The sequence below is a fragment of the Lipophrys pholis genome, assembly GCF_963383615.2.
Source record: "Lipophrys pholis genome assembly, chromosome: 7".
Classification (NCBI taxonomy): Eukaryota; Metazoa; Chordata; class Actinopteri; order Blenniiformes; family Blenniidae; genus Lipophrys; species Lipophrys pholis.
The window spans coordinates 330,985-347,128 of NC_137638.1; the positions used below are offsets into that span (position 1 = coordinate 330,985).

At 46.3% G+C, this 16,144-nt stretch overlaps 1 protein-coding gene across 1 annotated transcript in view; it reads left to right on the forward strand.

Moving 5' to 3' along the window:
* The first annotated feature begins 5,563 nt into the window (after positions 1–5,563).
* The window catches only part of nacc2l (NACC family member 2-like), a 23,647-nt gene continuing 13,066 nt past the window's right edge, over positions 5,564–16,144 (forward strand). Inside the window, 1 exon segment of the mRNA XM_080467221.1 lies at positions 5,564–6,132. Coding sequence (XP_080323347.1) covers positions 5,656–6,132 — 477 coding nt within the window. The 5' untranslated portion in view covers positions 5,564–5,655.

Consider the following 16,144-nt stretch of genomic DNA (forward strand, 5'->3'; position numbering starts at 1 on the left):
CCGTACTGGACTGTACCCGACTGTCCTCGACTGTCCTCGACTGTACCCGACTGTACCCACCGTACTGGACTGTACCCGACTGTCCTCGACTGTACCCGACTGTACCCACCGTACTGGACTGTACCCGACTGTCCTCGACTGTACCCGACTGTACCCACCGTACTGGACTGTCCTCGACTGTACCCACCGTACTGGACTGTACCCGACTGTCCTCGACTGTACCCGACTGTACCCACCGTACTGGACTGTACCCGACTGTACCCGACTGTCCTCGACTGTACCCGACTGTACCCACCGTACTGGACTGTACCCGACTGTACAGGACTGTACCCGACTGTACCCGACTGTACCCACCCGTACAGGACTATACCCGACTGTCCTCGACTGTACTCGACTGTCCTCGACTGTACCCGCCGCTACAGGACTGGACTGTACCCGACTGGACTGTACCCAATTATACAGGATGATCGTCAAATGTACCTTACTGTCCCCAACTGTACCCGACTGTAGGTAGATAACAAGTGATAGATAGTAGGCAATAAAATTGTAGTTGGGCTGTAGTTCTTCAGTAGTTGGACTATAGCTGGACTGGAGTTAGTTGGACTGAAGTTTGACTGGAGTTAGTTGGCGTGTAGTTAGTTGGCCGGTAGTTGGTCTGTAGATAGCTGGCCTATAGTCAGTTGGCCTGAAGTTTGACTGGAGTTAGTTGGCGTGTAGTTAGTTGGCCGGTAGTTGGTCTGTAGATAGCTGGCCTATAGTCAGTTGGCCTGAAGTTTGACTGTAGTTAGTTGGCGTGTAGTTAGTTGGACTGTAGTTGGTCTGTAGTTAATTAGCCTGTAGTTATTTGGGCTGTAGTTAGTCTGTAGTTAATTGGCCTGTAGTTAGTTGGCATGTTGTTGGCCTGTAGTTAGTTGGACTGTAGTTAGTCTGTAGTTAATTGGCCTGTAGTTAGTTGGCATGTTGTTGGCCTGTAGTTAGTTGGACTGTAGTTAGTCTGTAGTTAATTGGCCTGTAGTTAGTTGGCATGTTGTTGGCCTGTAGTTAGTTAGACTGTAGTTAGTCTGTAGTTAATTGGCCTGTAGTTAGTTGGCATGTTGTTGGCCTGTAGTTAGTTGGACTGTAGTTAATTGGCCTGTAGTTAGTTGGCATGTTGTTGGCCTGTAGTTAGTTGGACTGTAGTTAGTCTGTAGTTAATTGGCCTGTAGTTAGTTGGCATGTTGTTGGCCTGTAGTTAGTTGGACTGTAGTTAGTCTGTAGTTAATTGGCCTGTAGTTAGTTGGCATGTTGTTGACCTGTAGTTAGTTGGCCTGTTTTTGGCTTGTAGTTGACCTTTACTTAATTGGCCTGTTGTTGGTCTGTAGTTAGTTGGACAGTAGTTAGGCTGTAGTTAATTGGCCTGTCGTTAGTTGGCCTGTTGTTGGCTTGTAGTCGACCTTTACTTAGTTGGCCTGTAGTTAGTTGGCCTGTAGTTGGTCTGTAGTTGGTTGGACTGTAGTTGGTCTGTAGTTATATAGACTGTCATTAGTTGGCCTTTAGTTAGTTGGACTGTAGTTAGTTGGACTGTAGTTAGTTGGACTATAGTTAGTTGGCCTGTGGTTGGTCTGTAGTTATATAGACTGTCATTAGTTGGCCTTTAGTTAGTTGGCCTGTAGTTAGTTGGCCTGTGGTTGGTCTGTAGTTATTTAGACTGTTGTTAGTTGGCCTGTAGTTAGTTGGACTGTAGTTAGTTGGACTATAGTTAGTTGGCCTTTAGTTAGTTGAACTGTAGTTAGTTGGCCTGTAGTTCGTTGGACTGTAGTTAGTTGGCCTGTAGTTAGTTGGACTGTAGTTAGTTGGCCTGTGGTTGGTCTGTAGTTATTTAGACTGTCATTAGTTGGCCTTTAGTTACTTGGCCTGTAGTTAGTTGGACTGTAGTTAGTTGGCCTGTGGTTGGTCTGTAGTTATTTAGACTGTTGTTAGTTGGCCTGTAGTTAGTTGCACTGTAGTTAGTTGGACTATAGTTAGTTGGCCTTTAGTTAGTTGAACTGTAGTTAGTTGGCCTGTAGTTCGTTGGACTGTAGTTAGTTGGCTTGTAGTTAGTTGGCCTGTAGTTAGTTGGACTGTAATTAGTTGGTCTGTAATTAGTCCACTGCGCTGTGATGCTGATCTGCATCATCTATCCAGGAGGTGGGATTACAGTACAGGCTTCTGGTTCCTAGTACAGGCTTATGGTTCCTAGTACAGGCTTATGGTTCCTAGTACAGGCCTCAGGTCCCTAGTACAGGCTTATGGTTCCTAGTACAGGCTTCTGGTTCCTAGTACAGGCTTATGGTTCCTAGTACAGGCCTCAGGTCCCTAGTACAGGCTTATGGTTCCTAGTACAGGCCTCTGGTTCCTAGTACAGGTCTAAGATTCCTAGTACAGGCCTCTGGTTCCTAGTACAGGCCTCAGATAAACGACAGACGTAAACAACAGATAAACTACAGACCTCAGTGAACTAGGGTCAGATTGACTTGTCCGGCTGATTGATTGGACTGAAGCCGTTCGAGATCAATAATCATCTGATCAAATGAGGAATCTGCTGTTTTTCTGACGTCTTTGTTTTACGATTCGTTTTACGTCACGCTGAGATCCTGAGTCCTGCTGAATGTTTACGAGCTGGTGAAGTAAACAACAACAACGTCAGTAAATATGATCAGTCCTCTCAGACGCCACGCCGCCGCGGTTAACAAACGTCACATCACCACGGTTACCGGACATCACGTCACCACGGTAACCGGACATCACATCACCACGGTTACCGGACATCACATCACCACGGTAACCGGACATCACATCACCATGGTTACCGGACGTCACATCACCACGGTTACCGGACATCACATCACCACGGTTACCGGACATCACATCACCACGGTTACCGGACGTCACGTCACCACGGTTACCGGACGTCACGTCACCACGGTTACCGGACGTCACATCACCACGGTTACCGGACGTCACATCACCACGGTTACCGGACGTCACATCACCACGGTTACCGGACGTCACGTCACCACGGTTACCGGACGTCACATCACCACGGTTACCGGACATCACATCACCACGGTTACTGGAGGGCACGACTACCAGACGTCACGTTGCCGCGGTTACTAGACGTCACATAACCATGGTTACCGGAAGTCATGTCACCACGGTGACCAGACGTTGATGGTTGTTTACGATGTGTCAATGGTTGTTTACGATGTGTGAATGGTTGTTTACGATTTGTCGATGGTTGTTTACGATGTGTGAATGGTTGTTTACGATGTGTCGATGGTTGTTTACGATGTGTGAATGGATGTTTACGATGTGTTGATGGTTGTTTACGATGTGTTGATGGTTGTTTACGATGTGTCGATGGTTGTTTACGATGTGTTGATGGTTGTTTACGATGTGTTGATGGTTGTTTACGATGTGTCGATGGTTGTTTACGATGTGTGAATGGTTGTTTACGATGTGTTGATGGTTGTTTACGATGTGTGAATGGATGTTTACGATGTGTCGATGGTTGTTTACGATGTGTGAATGGATGTTTACGATGTGTTGATGGTTGTTTACGATGTGTCAATGGTTGTTTACGGTGTGTGAATGGATGTTTACGATGTGTGGATGGTTGTTTACGATGTGTCGATGGTTGTTTACGATGTGTCGATGGTTGTTTACGATGTGTCGATGGTTGTTTATGATGTGTCAATGGTTGTTTACGATGTGTCGATGGTTGTTTATGATGTGTCGATGGTTGTTTATGATTTGCTGATGGTTGTTTACGATGTGTCGATGGTTGTTTGCGAAGTGTTGATGGGTGTTTACGATGGATGTTTACGATGTGGCCATGATTGTTTACGATGTGTCGATGGTTGTTTACGATGTGTCGATGGTTGTTTACGATGTGGCCATGATTGTTTACGATGTGTCGAGGGTTGTTTACGATGTGTCGATGGTTGTTTACGATGTGTGAATGGTTGTTTACGATGTGCCGATGGTTGTTTACGATGTGTCGATGGTTGTTTACGATGCGTTGATGGTTGTTTGCGAATTATTGATGGATGTTTACGATGGATGTTTACGATGGATGTTTACGATGTGGCCATGATTGTTTACGGTGTGTTGATGGTTGTTTACGATGTGTTGATGGATGTTTACGATGTTTACGATGGTTGTTTACGATGTGTTGATGGTTGTTTACGATGTGTCGATGGTTGTTTACGATGTGTTGATGGATGTTTACGATGGGTGTTTACGATGGTTGTTTATGATGGTTGTTTATGATGGATGTTTATGATGGATGTTTGCGATGGATGTTTACGATTTGCTGATGGTTGTTTACGATGTGTCGATGGTTGTTTGCGATGTGTCGATGGTTGTTTATGATGTGTCAATGGTTGTTTACGATGTGTTGATGGTTGTTTACGATTTGCTGATGGTTGTTTACGATGTGTTGATGGTTGTTTACGATGTGTCGATGGTTGTTTACGATGTGTTGATGGTTGTTTACGATGTGTTGATGGTTGTTTACGATGTGTCGATGGTTGTTTACGATGTGTTGATGGTTGTTTACGATGTGTCGATGGTTGTTTACGATTTGCTGATGGTTGTTTACGATGTGTCGATGGTTGTTTACGATGTGTCGATGGTTGTTTACGATGCGTTGATGGTTGTTTGCGAATTATTGATGGATGTTTACGATGGATGTTTACGATGGATGTTTACGATGTGGCCATGATTGTTTACGGTGTGTTGATGGTTGTTTACGATGTGTTGATGGATGTTTACGATGTTTACGATGGTTGTTTACGATGTGTCGATGGTTGTTTACGATGTGTTGATGGATGTTTACGATGGGTGTTTACGATGGTTGTTTATGATGGATGTTTATGATGGATGTTTGCGATGGATGTTTACGATTTGCTGATGGTTGTTTACGATGTGTCGATGGTTGTTTATGATGTGTCAATGGTTGTTTACGATGTGTTGATGGTTGTTTACGATTTGCTGATGGTTGTTTACGATGTGTTGATGGTTGTTTACGATGTGTCGATGGTTGTTTACGATGTGTTGATGGTTGTTTACGGTGTGTTGATGGTTGTTTACGATGTGTCGATGGTTGTTTACGATGTGTCGATGGTTGTTTACGATTTGCTGATGGTTGTTTACGATGTGTTGATGGTTGTTTACGATGGATGTTTACGATGGTTGTTTACGATGTGTCGATGGTTGTTTACGATTTGCTGATGGTTGTTTACGATTTGCTGATGGTTGTTTACGATGTGTCGATGGTTGTTTACGATGTGTCGATGGTTGTTTACGATGTGTCGATCTCTTTGTCCCTCTCTCTCTTCCAGCACTTTCTTCGTCCTGAGCAACCTCCATCTTGATGACTCACCATCTCCTCCTCCTCCTCCCACCTCGCTGCGACTCAGCAGCTCTGATCTGAAACAACTTCTTGACCTCTGACCTCTGACCTCTGACCTCTGACCTCTGACCTCTGACCTTCTGTTTCCACCTGGACGGAATGGATGTGAAGCTTTCTGGACACGCCCCCTGCAGCTTCCCCGAGACTTAGAGGCTCTGTGGTCTTCCTGCGCTCGTCCACTTGAAGCTAGTCTTGGTGCTCGTCCTCCACCCGGCGGACCGATGGCCTCCGCCATGTCGGACGGCCTCCTTCAGGTGGAGATCCCCGACTTCGGCAGCAGCGTTCTGGGCAGCCTGAACGAGCAGCGGCTGATGGGGCACTACTGCGACGTGTCCATCCTGGTGCAGGGTCAGGCCTTCAAGGCGCACCGCGCCGTCCTTGCCGCCTCCTCACTCTACTTCAGAGACCTGTTCAGCTCCGCCGCAGACTCGTCCGCCTCGTCTTCATCCTCGTCTTCGTCCTCGACTTCATGCTTGTCCCCGTCGGTGTTCGAGTTGCCGTCATCAGTGACGCCCACGTGTTTCCAGCAGATTCTGTCCTTCTGCTACACCGGGCGCCTCAGCATGGCCGCCAGCGAGCAGCTGGTCCTCATGTACACCGCCGGCTACCTGCAGATCCAGAACATCGTGGAGCGAGGCATGGAGCTGATGATGATGAAGGCTTCTTCCTCCTCTTCACCGCTTTGCTGCGACTCACAGGTCAGTCCAGGTCCATCACACTGTTGGAGCCCGTTTCCATGGCAATGGCACTCGGACTCACTGTAAACACAATAAAACGCTCCGTTTCCATGGAAACGAGGGAAATGCTGGCCCTGGTCTTGCTCCTGCTCCTGGTCCTGGTCCTTCTAGCCCTCACCCAGGACCAGGACCAGGACCAGGACCAAGACGTGGTAAACTACGTCTGTAGCCAAGCTGCTCTGGGGCAGACTGACGGCTCTGTAATGTTTGGTGACGCTGCAGCTACGTCAACTCCCGACCAATGGAAACACAGTATGAAACGAGGAAGTGGTCGGCGCCACACAAACAGACACGTCAAACGAAGTCTGTAGGACGTAAACAAAACAAAAACACATCGACGCCACGAGGACGAGGCTCCGTCCTCGATTCCCCGGTCTCCAGACGGCGCTCGCTCCGGACCGTTTGTCTCGTCACCACGTCGACTCACCAACGTCGCAGCTGCAATTCAGCTTGTTTTCATCGTACGAGCTGCACACAGCGAACCCCCGCCGTGAAGAATGGGTTCCATTCATGTCGAACGGTGGAGCGAGTGCTTAGCTTTAGCTAGCAGTGAACTTAACTAGTGCTGAACTTAACTAGTGCTGAACTTAACTAGTGCTGAACTTAGCTATTCAATTTTTTTTTATTTGTAAAGCGCTAAATCACATCAACAAACATCTCAAAGCCTCTTACAATGATAGAGAACAACAGGACCCAACTAAACCCTTCCAAAGCAAGCAGGTGTAACAAGCAACAGTGGAAACCAGGAAAAACTCCCTCGCATGGAGAGAAGTTCAAGAACTCCCTCTTCAGGAAGAAACCGTGGGGCGGAGCCTAGACTCTGGAAGGACGGCCATCCGCCTTGACCGGTTGGGGGGAGAAGTACATGGGATAGGACAGGGAGAGAGAGGAAAAGAAGAGGGAGAGAGAGAGGAAAAGAAGAGGGAGAGAGAGAGGAAAAGAAGAGAGAGAGAGAGAGAGAGGAATAGAAGAGAGAGAGAGAGAGAGGCAGACAGGCCAGATAAGTACAAATACTAAGAAAAGTCTATGATGAGCGTTGGTCTGATGATGAGCCAATCTCAGTCTGGAGTTTAAGGGCCGTGCCGTTGCGGTGGGGTCCCGGTGCTGTGGGGGGGTCCCGGTGCTGTGGGGGGGTCCTGGTGCTGTGGGGGGGTCCCGGTGCTGTGGGGGGGTCCCGGTGCTGTGGGGGGGTCCCGGTGCTGTGGGGGGTCCCGGTGCTGTGGGGGGGTCGGGTAGTAGGACCGTGGTAACTCCACTCTGGGAGTCTTGGGTCTGATCCCCTGGATCCTGCTCCCCTCCTGTCAGGATCTGGTGGCTCCAGTAATGTTGTTACACAGAGAGAAAGAAAGAAAGACAAGAAACAGAACCTCCAAATGTAGAGTTCCTCCCTTTAACGGGAGAGAAAAAATCCCCTCAGCAGTCTAGGCCTATAGCAGCTCAACTTAGTGCTCCTATTTTATTCCTAATGAGAAGCTCTATCAAAGAGGAAGCTTTTTAGTCTCCTCTTAAATAAACTAATGGTGTGGGCCTTTCGGACCGAGGCTGGTAGTTGATTCCAGAGTAAAGGAGCCATATGGCTGAAACTCCTGCCTCCTCTTTTACTTTGAAGGACTTTAGGGATTACCAACAGTCCTGCATCCTCAGAGCGAAGGGCTCGTGGAGGGTGAGACCCTTCTAGAAGTTTCTCCATATAGGACGGAGCCTGGTGATGAAGAGTTTTAGATGTGATCAGAAGGATGTTGAATTCTATTCTAGATTTGATGTGAAGCCAGTGTAAGGATGCTAAGACTGGGGAGATGTGCTCTCTTCTTCCAGTTCTGGTTAGTAAACCTGCAGCAGCGTTCTGCTCTAGCTGGAAGATCCTAACAGAGGAGTTTGGACATCCTGACATTAGGGAGTTACAATAATCTAATCTTGAAGTCACAAAGGCAGGAAGCATTTGTTCTGCATCTTTGAAGGACAAGAAGTTTCTCATTTTTGCAATATTCCTTAGATGGAAGAAGGCTGTCCTGGAGACATGTTTAACATGGGACATAAAGGACAGATCCTGATCAGAAATAACACCCAGGTTCCTAATATCACTGTTAGAGGTTAAGGTAATATTATCTAAGGTAATCAGACTATCTGAAAAGTAATCCCTGAGCTTTTTAGGACCTAGGATTAGAACCTCAGTCTTGGATGTGTTGAGCATTAAGAAGTTGATAGACATCCAGGACTTAACGTCCCTGAGGCAGGACTCTAGTTTAACAAGTTGGTCGGCCTGATTGGCTTTAATTGATAAATAGAGCTGAGTATCATCTGCATAACAATGAAAGTTAATGCTGTGTTTCCTAATTATATTTCCGAGTGGCAACATATAGAGATTAAACAATATCGGTCCGAGGACGGAGCCTTGTGGTACTCCACACCGGACCCGTTCATGCATTGAAGATTTGTTATTTACATGAACAAATTGAAACCGGTCAGATAAATATGATTTAAACCAGTTTAAGGCTAAGTTTTTAATGCCGACGGCATCTTCTAATCTCCTTAAAAGTATATTATGATCGACAGTATCAAATGCGGCACTAAGGTCCAGAAGAAGTAAAGCAGATAGAAGAGCTCTATCTGAGGCCATTAGAAGGTCATTAGTAACTTTTAGCAGAGCAGTCTCTGTACTGTGGTTCATTCTGAAGCTGGACTGAAGGTCCTCTAACAGATTATTCTCCTGCAGATAATCCTGGAGTTGTTTAGCGACTACTTTCTCCAGAAAGTAGCGCTGAACTTAGCTAGCAGTGAACTTAGCTAGCACTGAACTTAACTAGCGCTGAACTTAGCTAGCGGTGAAGTTAGCTAGCTGTGAACTTAGCTAGCGCTGAACTTAGCTAGCACTGAACTTAGCTAGCTGTGAACTTAGCTAGCTGTGAACTTAGCTAGCTGTGAACTTAGCTAGCGCTGAACTTAGCTAGCGCTGAACTTAGCTAGCGGTGAACTTAGCTAGCGGTGAACTTAGCTAGCGGTGAACTTAGCTAGCGCTGAACTTAGCTAGCGGTGAAGTTACTGTTGACATCAGACGCTTTGTTGCGGGTGGAGCTCCCAGATCTGTGAGGGGCGGGGCTTGCAGGTCACATTATGATTGGCTGAAAGTTTCTCCGGTCTCAGTGTGAATAGGTTAGGAAGCTAATGTTAGCTTTCAGTTAGCTTTGTAGCTTCATGGAAAACTAACGTGGCTGTGTGACGTGGAAAAGACTGTCTGGTTTAACTTTAGGAGGGACTGGAGGTGTCTGGTTTAACTTCAGGAGGGACTGGAGGTGTCTGGTTTAACTTTAGGAGGGACTGAAGGTGTCTGGTTTAACTTCAGGAGGGATTGGGGTGTCTGGTTTAACTTCAGGAGGGATTGGGGTGTCTGGTTTAACTTCAGGAGGGATTGGGGTGTCTGGTTTAACTTTAGGAGGGACTGAAGGTGTCTGGTTTAACTTCAGGAGGGACTGGAGGTGTCTGGTTTAACTTTAGGAGGGACTGAAGGTGTCTGGTTTAACTTCAGGAGGGATTGGGGTGTCTGGTTTAACTTCAGGAGGGATTGGGGTGTCTGGTTTAACTTTAGGAAGGACTGGAGGTGTCTGGTTTAACTTCATTAGAGACTGAAGGTGTCTGGTTTAACTTTAGGAGGGACTGGAGGTGTCTGGTTTAACTTCATTAGAGACTGAAGGTGTCTGGTTTAACTTCAGGAGGGACTGGAGGTGTCTGGTTTAACTTTAGGAGGGACTGACGGTGTCTGGTTTAACTTTAGTAGGGACTGGAGGTCTCTGGTTTAACTTCAGGAGGGACTGAAGGTGTCTGGTTTAACTTCAGGAGGGACTGGAGGTGTCTGGTTTAACTTTAGGAGGGACTGACGGTGTCTGGTTTAACTTCAGGAGGGACTGGAGGTGTCTGGTTTAACTTCAGGAGGGACTGACGGTCTCTGGTTTAACTTCAGGAGGGACTGGAGGTGTCTGGTTTAACTTCAGGAGGGACTGGAGGTCTCTGGTTTAACTTCAGGAGGGACTGGAGGTGTCTGGTTTAACTTCATTAGAGACTGAAGGTGTCTGGTTTAACTTTAGGAGGGACTGAAGGTGTCTGGTTTAACTTCAGGAGGGATTGGGGTGTCTGGTTTAACTTCAGGAGGGATTGGGGTGTCTGGTTTAACTTTAGGAGGGACTGAAGGTGTCTGGTTTAACTTCAGGAGGGACTGGAGGTGTCTGGTTTAACTTCAGGAGGGACTGGAGGTGTCTGGTTTAACTTTAGGAGGGACTGAAGGTGTCTGGTTTAACTTCAGGAGGGATTGGGGTGTCTGGTTTAACTTTAGGAGGGACTGAAGGTGTCTGGTTTAACTTCAGGAGGGACTGGAGGTGTCTGGTTTAACTTTAGGAGGGACTGAAGGTGTCTGGTTTAACTTCAGGAGGGATTGAGGTGTCTGGTTTAACTTTAGGAGGGACTGAAGGTGTCTGGTTTAACTTCAGGAGGGACTGGAGGTGTCTGGTTTAACTTCAGGAGGGATTGGAGGTGTCTGGTTTAACTTTAGGAGGGACTGAAGGTGTCTGGTTTAACTTCAGGAGGGACTGGAGGTGTCTGGTTTAACTTTAGGAGGGACTGAAGGTGTCTGGTTTAACTTCAGGAGGGATTGGGGTGTCTGGTTTAACTTTAGGAAGGACTGGAGGTGTCTGGTTTAACTTCATTAGAGACTGAAGGTGTCTGGTTTAACTTTAGAAGGGACTGGAGGTGTCTGGTTTAACTTCATTAGAGACTGAAGGTGTCTGGTTTAACTTTAGGAAGGACTGGAGGTGTCTGGTTTAACTTCATTAGAGACTGAAGGTGTCTGGTTTAACTTCAGGAGGGACTGGAGGTATCTGGTTTAACTTTAGGAGGGACTGAAGGTGTCTGGTTTAACTTCAGGAGGGACTGGAGGTGTCTGGTTTAACTTCAGGAGGGACTGGAGGTGTCTGGTTTAACTTCAGGAGGGATTGGGGTGTCTGGTTTAACTTCAGGAGGGACTGGAGGTGTCTGGTTTAACTTCAGGAGGGATTGGGGGTGTCTGGTTTAACTTTAGGAGGGACTGAAGGTGTCTGGTTTAACTTTAGGAGGGACTGGAGGTGTCTGGTTTAACTTCAGGAGGGATTGGGGTGTCTGGTTTAACTTCAGGAGGGATTGGGGTGTCTGGTTTAACTTTAGGAGGGACTGAAGGTGTCTGGTTTAACTTCAGGAGGGACTGGAGGTGTCTGGTTTAACTTTAGGAAGGACTGGAGGTGTCTGGTTTAACTTTAGGAAGGACTGGAGGTGTCTGGTTTAACTTCATTAGAGACTGAAGGTGTCTGGTTTAACTTTAGGAGGGACTGGAGGTGTCTGGTTTAACTTCATTAGATACTGAAGGTGTCTGGTTTAACTTCAGGAGGGACTGGAGGTGTCTGGTTTAACTTTAGGAAGGACTGGAGGTGTCTGGTTTAACTTTAGGAAGGACTGGAGGTGTCTGGTTTAACTTCATTAGAGACTGAAGGTGTCTGGTTTAACTTCATTAGAGACTGAAGGTGTCTGGTTTAACTTCAGGAGGGACTGGAGGTGTCTGGTTTAACTTTAGGAGGGACTGACGGTGTCTGGTTTAACTTTAGTAGGGACTGGAGGTCTCTGGTTTAACTTCAGGAGGGACTGAAGGTGTCTGGTTTAACTTCAGGAGGGACTGGAGGTGTCTGGTTTAACTTTAGGGGGGACTGACAGTGTCAGGAGGGACTGGAGGTGTCTGGTTTAACTTTAGGAGGGACTGACGGTGTCTGGTTTAACTTCAGGAGGGACTGACGGTCTCTGGTTTAACTTCAGGAGGGACTGGAGGTGTCTGGTTTAACTTCAGGAGGGACTGACGGTCTCTGGTTTAACTTCAGGAGGGACTGGAGGTGTCTGGTTTAACTTCAGGAGGGACTGGAGGTCTCTGGTTTAACTTCAGGAGGGACTGGAGGTGTCTGGTTTAACTTTAGGAGGGACTGACGGTGTCTGGTTTAACTTTAGTAGGGACTGGAGGTCTCTGGTTTAACTTCAGGAGGGACTGAAGGTGTCTGGTTTAACTTCAGGAGGGACTGACGGTCTCTGGTTTAACTTCAGGAGGGACTGGAGGTGTCTGGTTTAACTTCAGGAGGGACTGACGGTGTCTGGTTTAACTTCAGGAGGGACTGACGGTGTCTGGTTTAACTTCAGGAGGGACTGACGGTGTCTGGTTTAACTTCAGGAGGGACTGACGGTCTCTGGTTTAACTTCAGGAGGGACTGACGGTCTCTGGTTTAACTTCAGGAGGGACTGGAGGTGTCTGGTTTAACTTCAGGAGGGACTGACGGTGTCTGGTTTAACTTCAGGAGGGACTGACGGTGTCTGGTTTAACTTCAGGAGGGACTGGAGGTCTCTGGTTTAACTTCAGGAGGGACTGGAGGTGTCTGGTTTAACTTCAGGAGGGACTGGAGGTCTCTGGTTTAACTTCATCTGATCATTATGAAGTTTTAACTCTTTCCTTTCCAAAACTTTCCCAGTGTTTCCGAGCTTCAGGCTGGTTTCCTCAGCAGAAGAAGTTTCATTCTGCAGTTTGACTTGTAGGATTTGGGGGTTTTGAGTTGCTCCTGTAGGAAATGTCCAGTAGAACTAAAGCTACTTCACTACTTCACCACTTCACTACTTCACCACTTCACTACTTCACCACTTCACTACTTCACCACTTCACTACTTCACTACCTCACTACTTCACTACTTCACCACTCCACTACTTCACTACTTCACTACCTCACCACTTCACTACTTCACTACTTCACTACTTCACCACTTCACCACTTCACTACTTCACTACCTCACTACTTCACCACTTCACCACTCCACTACTTCACTACTTCACCACCTCACCACTTCACTACTTCACTACTTCACTACTTCACCACTTCACCACTCCACTACTTCACTACCTCACCACTTCACCACTTCACTACTTCACTACTTCACTACTTCACCACTTCACCACTTCACTACTTCACTACTTCACTACTTCACCACTTCACCACTTCACTACTTCACTACTTCACTACTTCACCACTTCACTACTTCACTACTTCACTACTTCACTACTTCACCACTTCACCACTTCACTACTTCACTACTTCACCACTTCACCACTTCACCACTTCACTACTTCACTACTTCACTACTTCACCACTTCACTACTTCACTACTTCACTACCTCACCACTCCACTACTTCACTACTTCACCACCTCACCACTTCACTACTTCACTACTTCACTACTTCACTACCTCACTACTTCACCACCTCACTACTTCACCACTTCACCACTCCACTACTTCACTACTTCACCACCTCACCACTTCACTACTTCACTACTTCACTACTTCACCACTTCACTACTTCACCACTTCACTACTTCACTACTTCACCACTTCACTACTTCACTACTTCACCACTTCACCACTTCACTACTTCACCACTTCACCACCTCACCACTTCACTACTTCACTACTTCACTACTTCACCACTTCACTACTTCACCACTCCACTACTTCACGACCTCACCACTTCACCACTCCACTACTTCACTACCTCACTACTCCACTACTTCACTACTTCACCACTTCACCACTCCACTACTTCACTACTTCACCACTTCACTACTTCACCACTTCACCACTCCACTACTTCACTACTTCACCACTTCACCACTCCACTACTTCACTACCTCACTACTCCACTACTTCACTACTTCACCACTTCACCACTTCACGACCTCACCACTTCACCACTCCACTACTTCACGACCTCACCACTTCACCACTCCACTACTTCACTACCTCACTACTCCACTACTTCACTACTTCACTACCTCACCACTTCACCACTCTACTACTTCACTACTTCACCACTTCACCACTCCACTACTTCACTACCTCACTACTCCACTACTTCACTACTTCACCACTTCACCACTTCACCACTTCACTACTTCACTACTTCACCACTTCACCACTCCACTACTTCACTACCTCACCACTTCACCACTCCACTACTTCACTACTTCACTACTTCACCACTTCACCACTCCACTACTTCACTGCTCCACTACTTCACTACTTCACCACTCCACTACTCCACTACTTCACTACTTCACCACTTCATCACTTCAACACTTCACCACTCCACTACTTCACTACTTCACTACTTCACTACTTCACTACCTCACTACTTCACCACTCCACTACTTCACTACCTCACTACTCCACTACTTCACTACTTCACCACTTCACCACTCCACTACTTCACTGCTCCACTACTTCACTACTCCACTACTTCACTACTCCACTACTTCACTGCTCCACTACTCCACTACTTCACTACTTCACCACTTCACCACTCCACTACTTCACTACTTCACTGCTCCACTACTTCACTACTCCACTACTTCACTGCTCCACTACTTCACTACTTCACTACTTCACTACCTCACTACTCCACTACTTCACTACTTCACCACTTCACCACTCCAGTACTTCACTACTTCACTGCTCCACTACTTCACTACTCCACTACTTCACTACTCCACTACTTCACTGCTCCACTACTTCACTACTTCACTACTTCACCACTTCACCACTCCACTACTTCACTGCTCCACTACTTCACTACTTCACTACTTCACCACTTCACCACTCCACTACTTCACTGCTCCACTACTTCACTACTTCACCACTTCACCACTCCACTACTTCACTACTTCACTACTCCACTACTTCACTACTCCACTACTTCACTGCTCCACTACTTCACTACTTCACTACTTCACCACTTCACCACTCCACTACTTCACTGCTCCACTACTTCACTACTTCACTACTTCACCACTTCACCACTCCACTACTTCACTGCTCCACTACTTCACTACTTCACCACTTCACCACTTCACCACTTCACCACTCCACTACTTCACCACTCCACTACTTCACCACTCCACTACTTCACCGCTCCACTACTTCACTACTTCACTACTTCACCACTTCACCACTCCACTACTTCACTGCTCCACTACTTCACTACTTCACTACTTCACCACTTCACCACTCCACTACTTCACTGCTCCACTACTTCACTACTTCACCACTTCACCACTCCACTACTTCACTACTTCACCACTCCACTACTTCACTACTTCACTACTTCACCACTTCACCACTCCACTACTTCACTACCTCACCACTTCACTACTCCACTACTTCACTACTTCACTACTTCACTACTTCACCATTTCACCATTTCACCACTTCACTACTTCCTCCAGGAGCAGTGAGTAGCAGCTCCCAGTATTCCTCACTGCTGTAGAGACCTGGGATGAGAGACAGAGACATTTAGTCTCTTCCTCATGTCTCCAGCAGGTCAAACAATAAACCCAGTGGTTTCCAAGACTGAAGATTAATATTATGTTCTACTGATGAAGCTCTATGATGTAATATAATGTTCTACTGATGAAGCTCTATGATGTAATATAATGTTCTACTGATGAAGCTCTATGATGTAATATTATGTTCTACTGATGAAGCTCTATGATGTATTTTAATGTTCTACTGATGAAGCTCTATGATGTATATTAATGTTCTACTGATGAAGCTCTATGATGTAATATTATGACAGTTATGGTGTCAAATGGCCACGAATCCCTGTTGTTTATAATCTATCAGGATAATCTGGGGCTGATATGTTTTAAATATATTCAGACAAGTAAGAGAGTGAAAATAATTATTTATGTACAAAATGTAACAAATTACTTTAAAAAAATGTACAGACCTAATGTAGAGAAGTATTCAATTGATTACCAAATACTCTTTTCATGACAAATATCTTTCTGATATTTTCGGATTATAATGTAATCTACAATCTATCTCTCTCTCTCTCTCTCTCTCTCTCTCTCTCTCTCTCTATCTCTCTCTCTC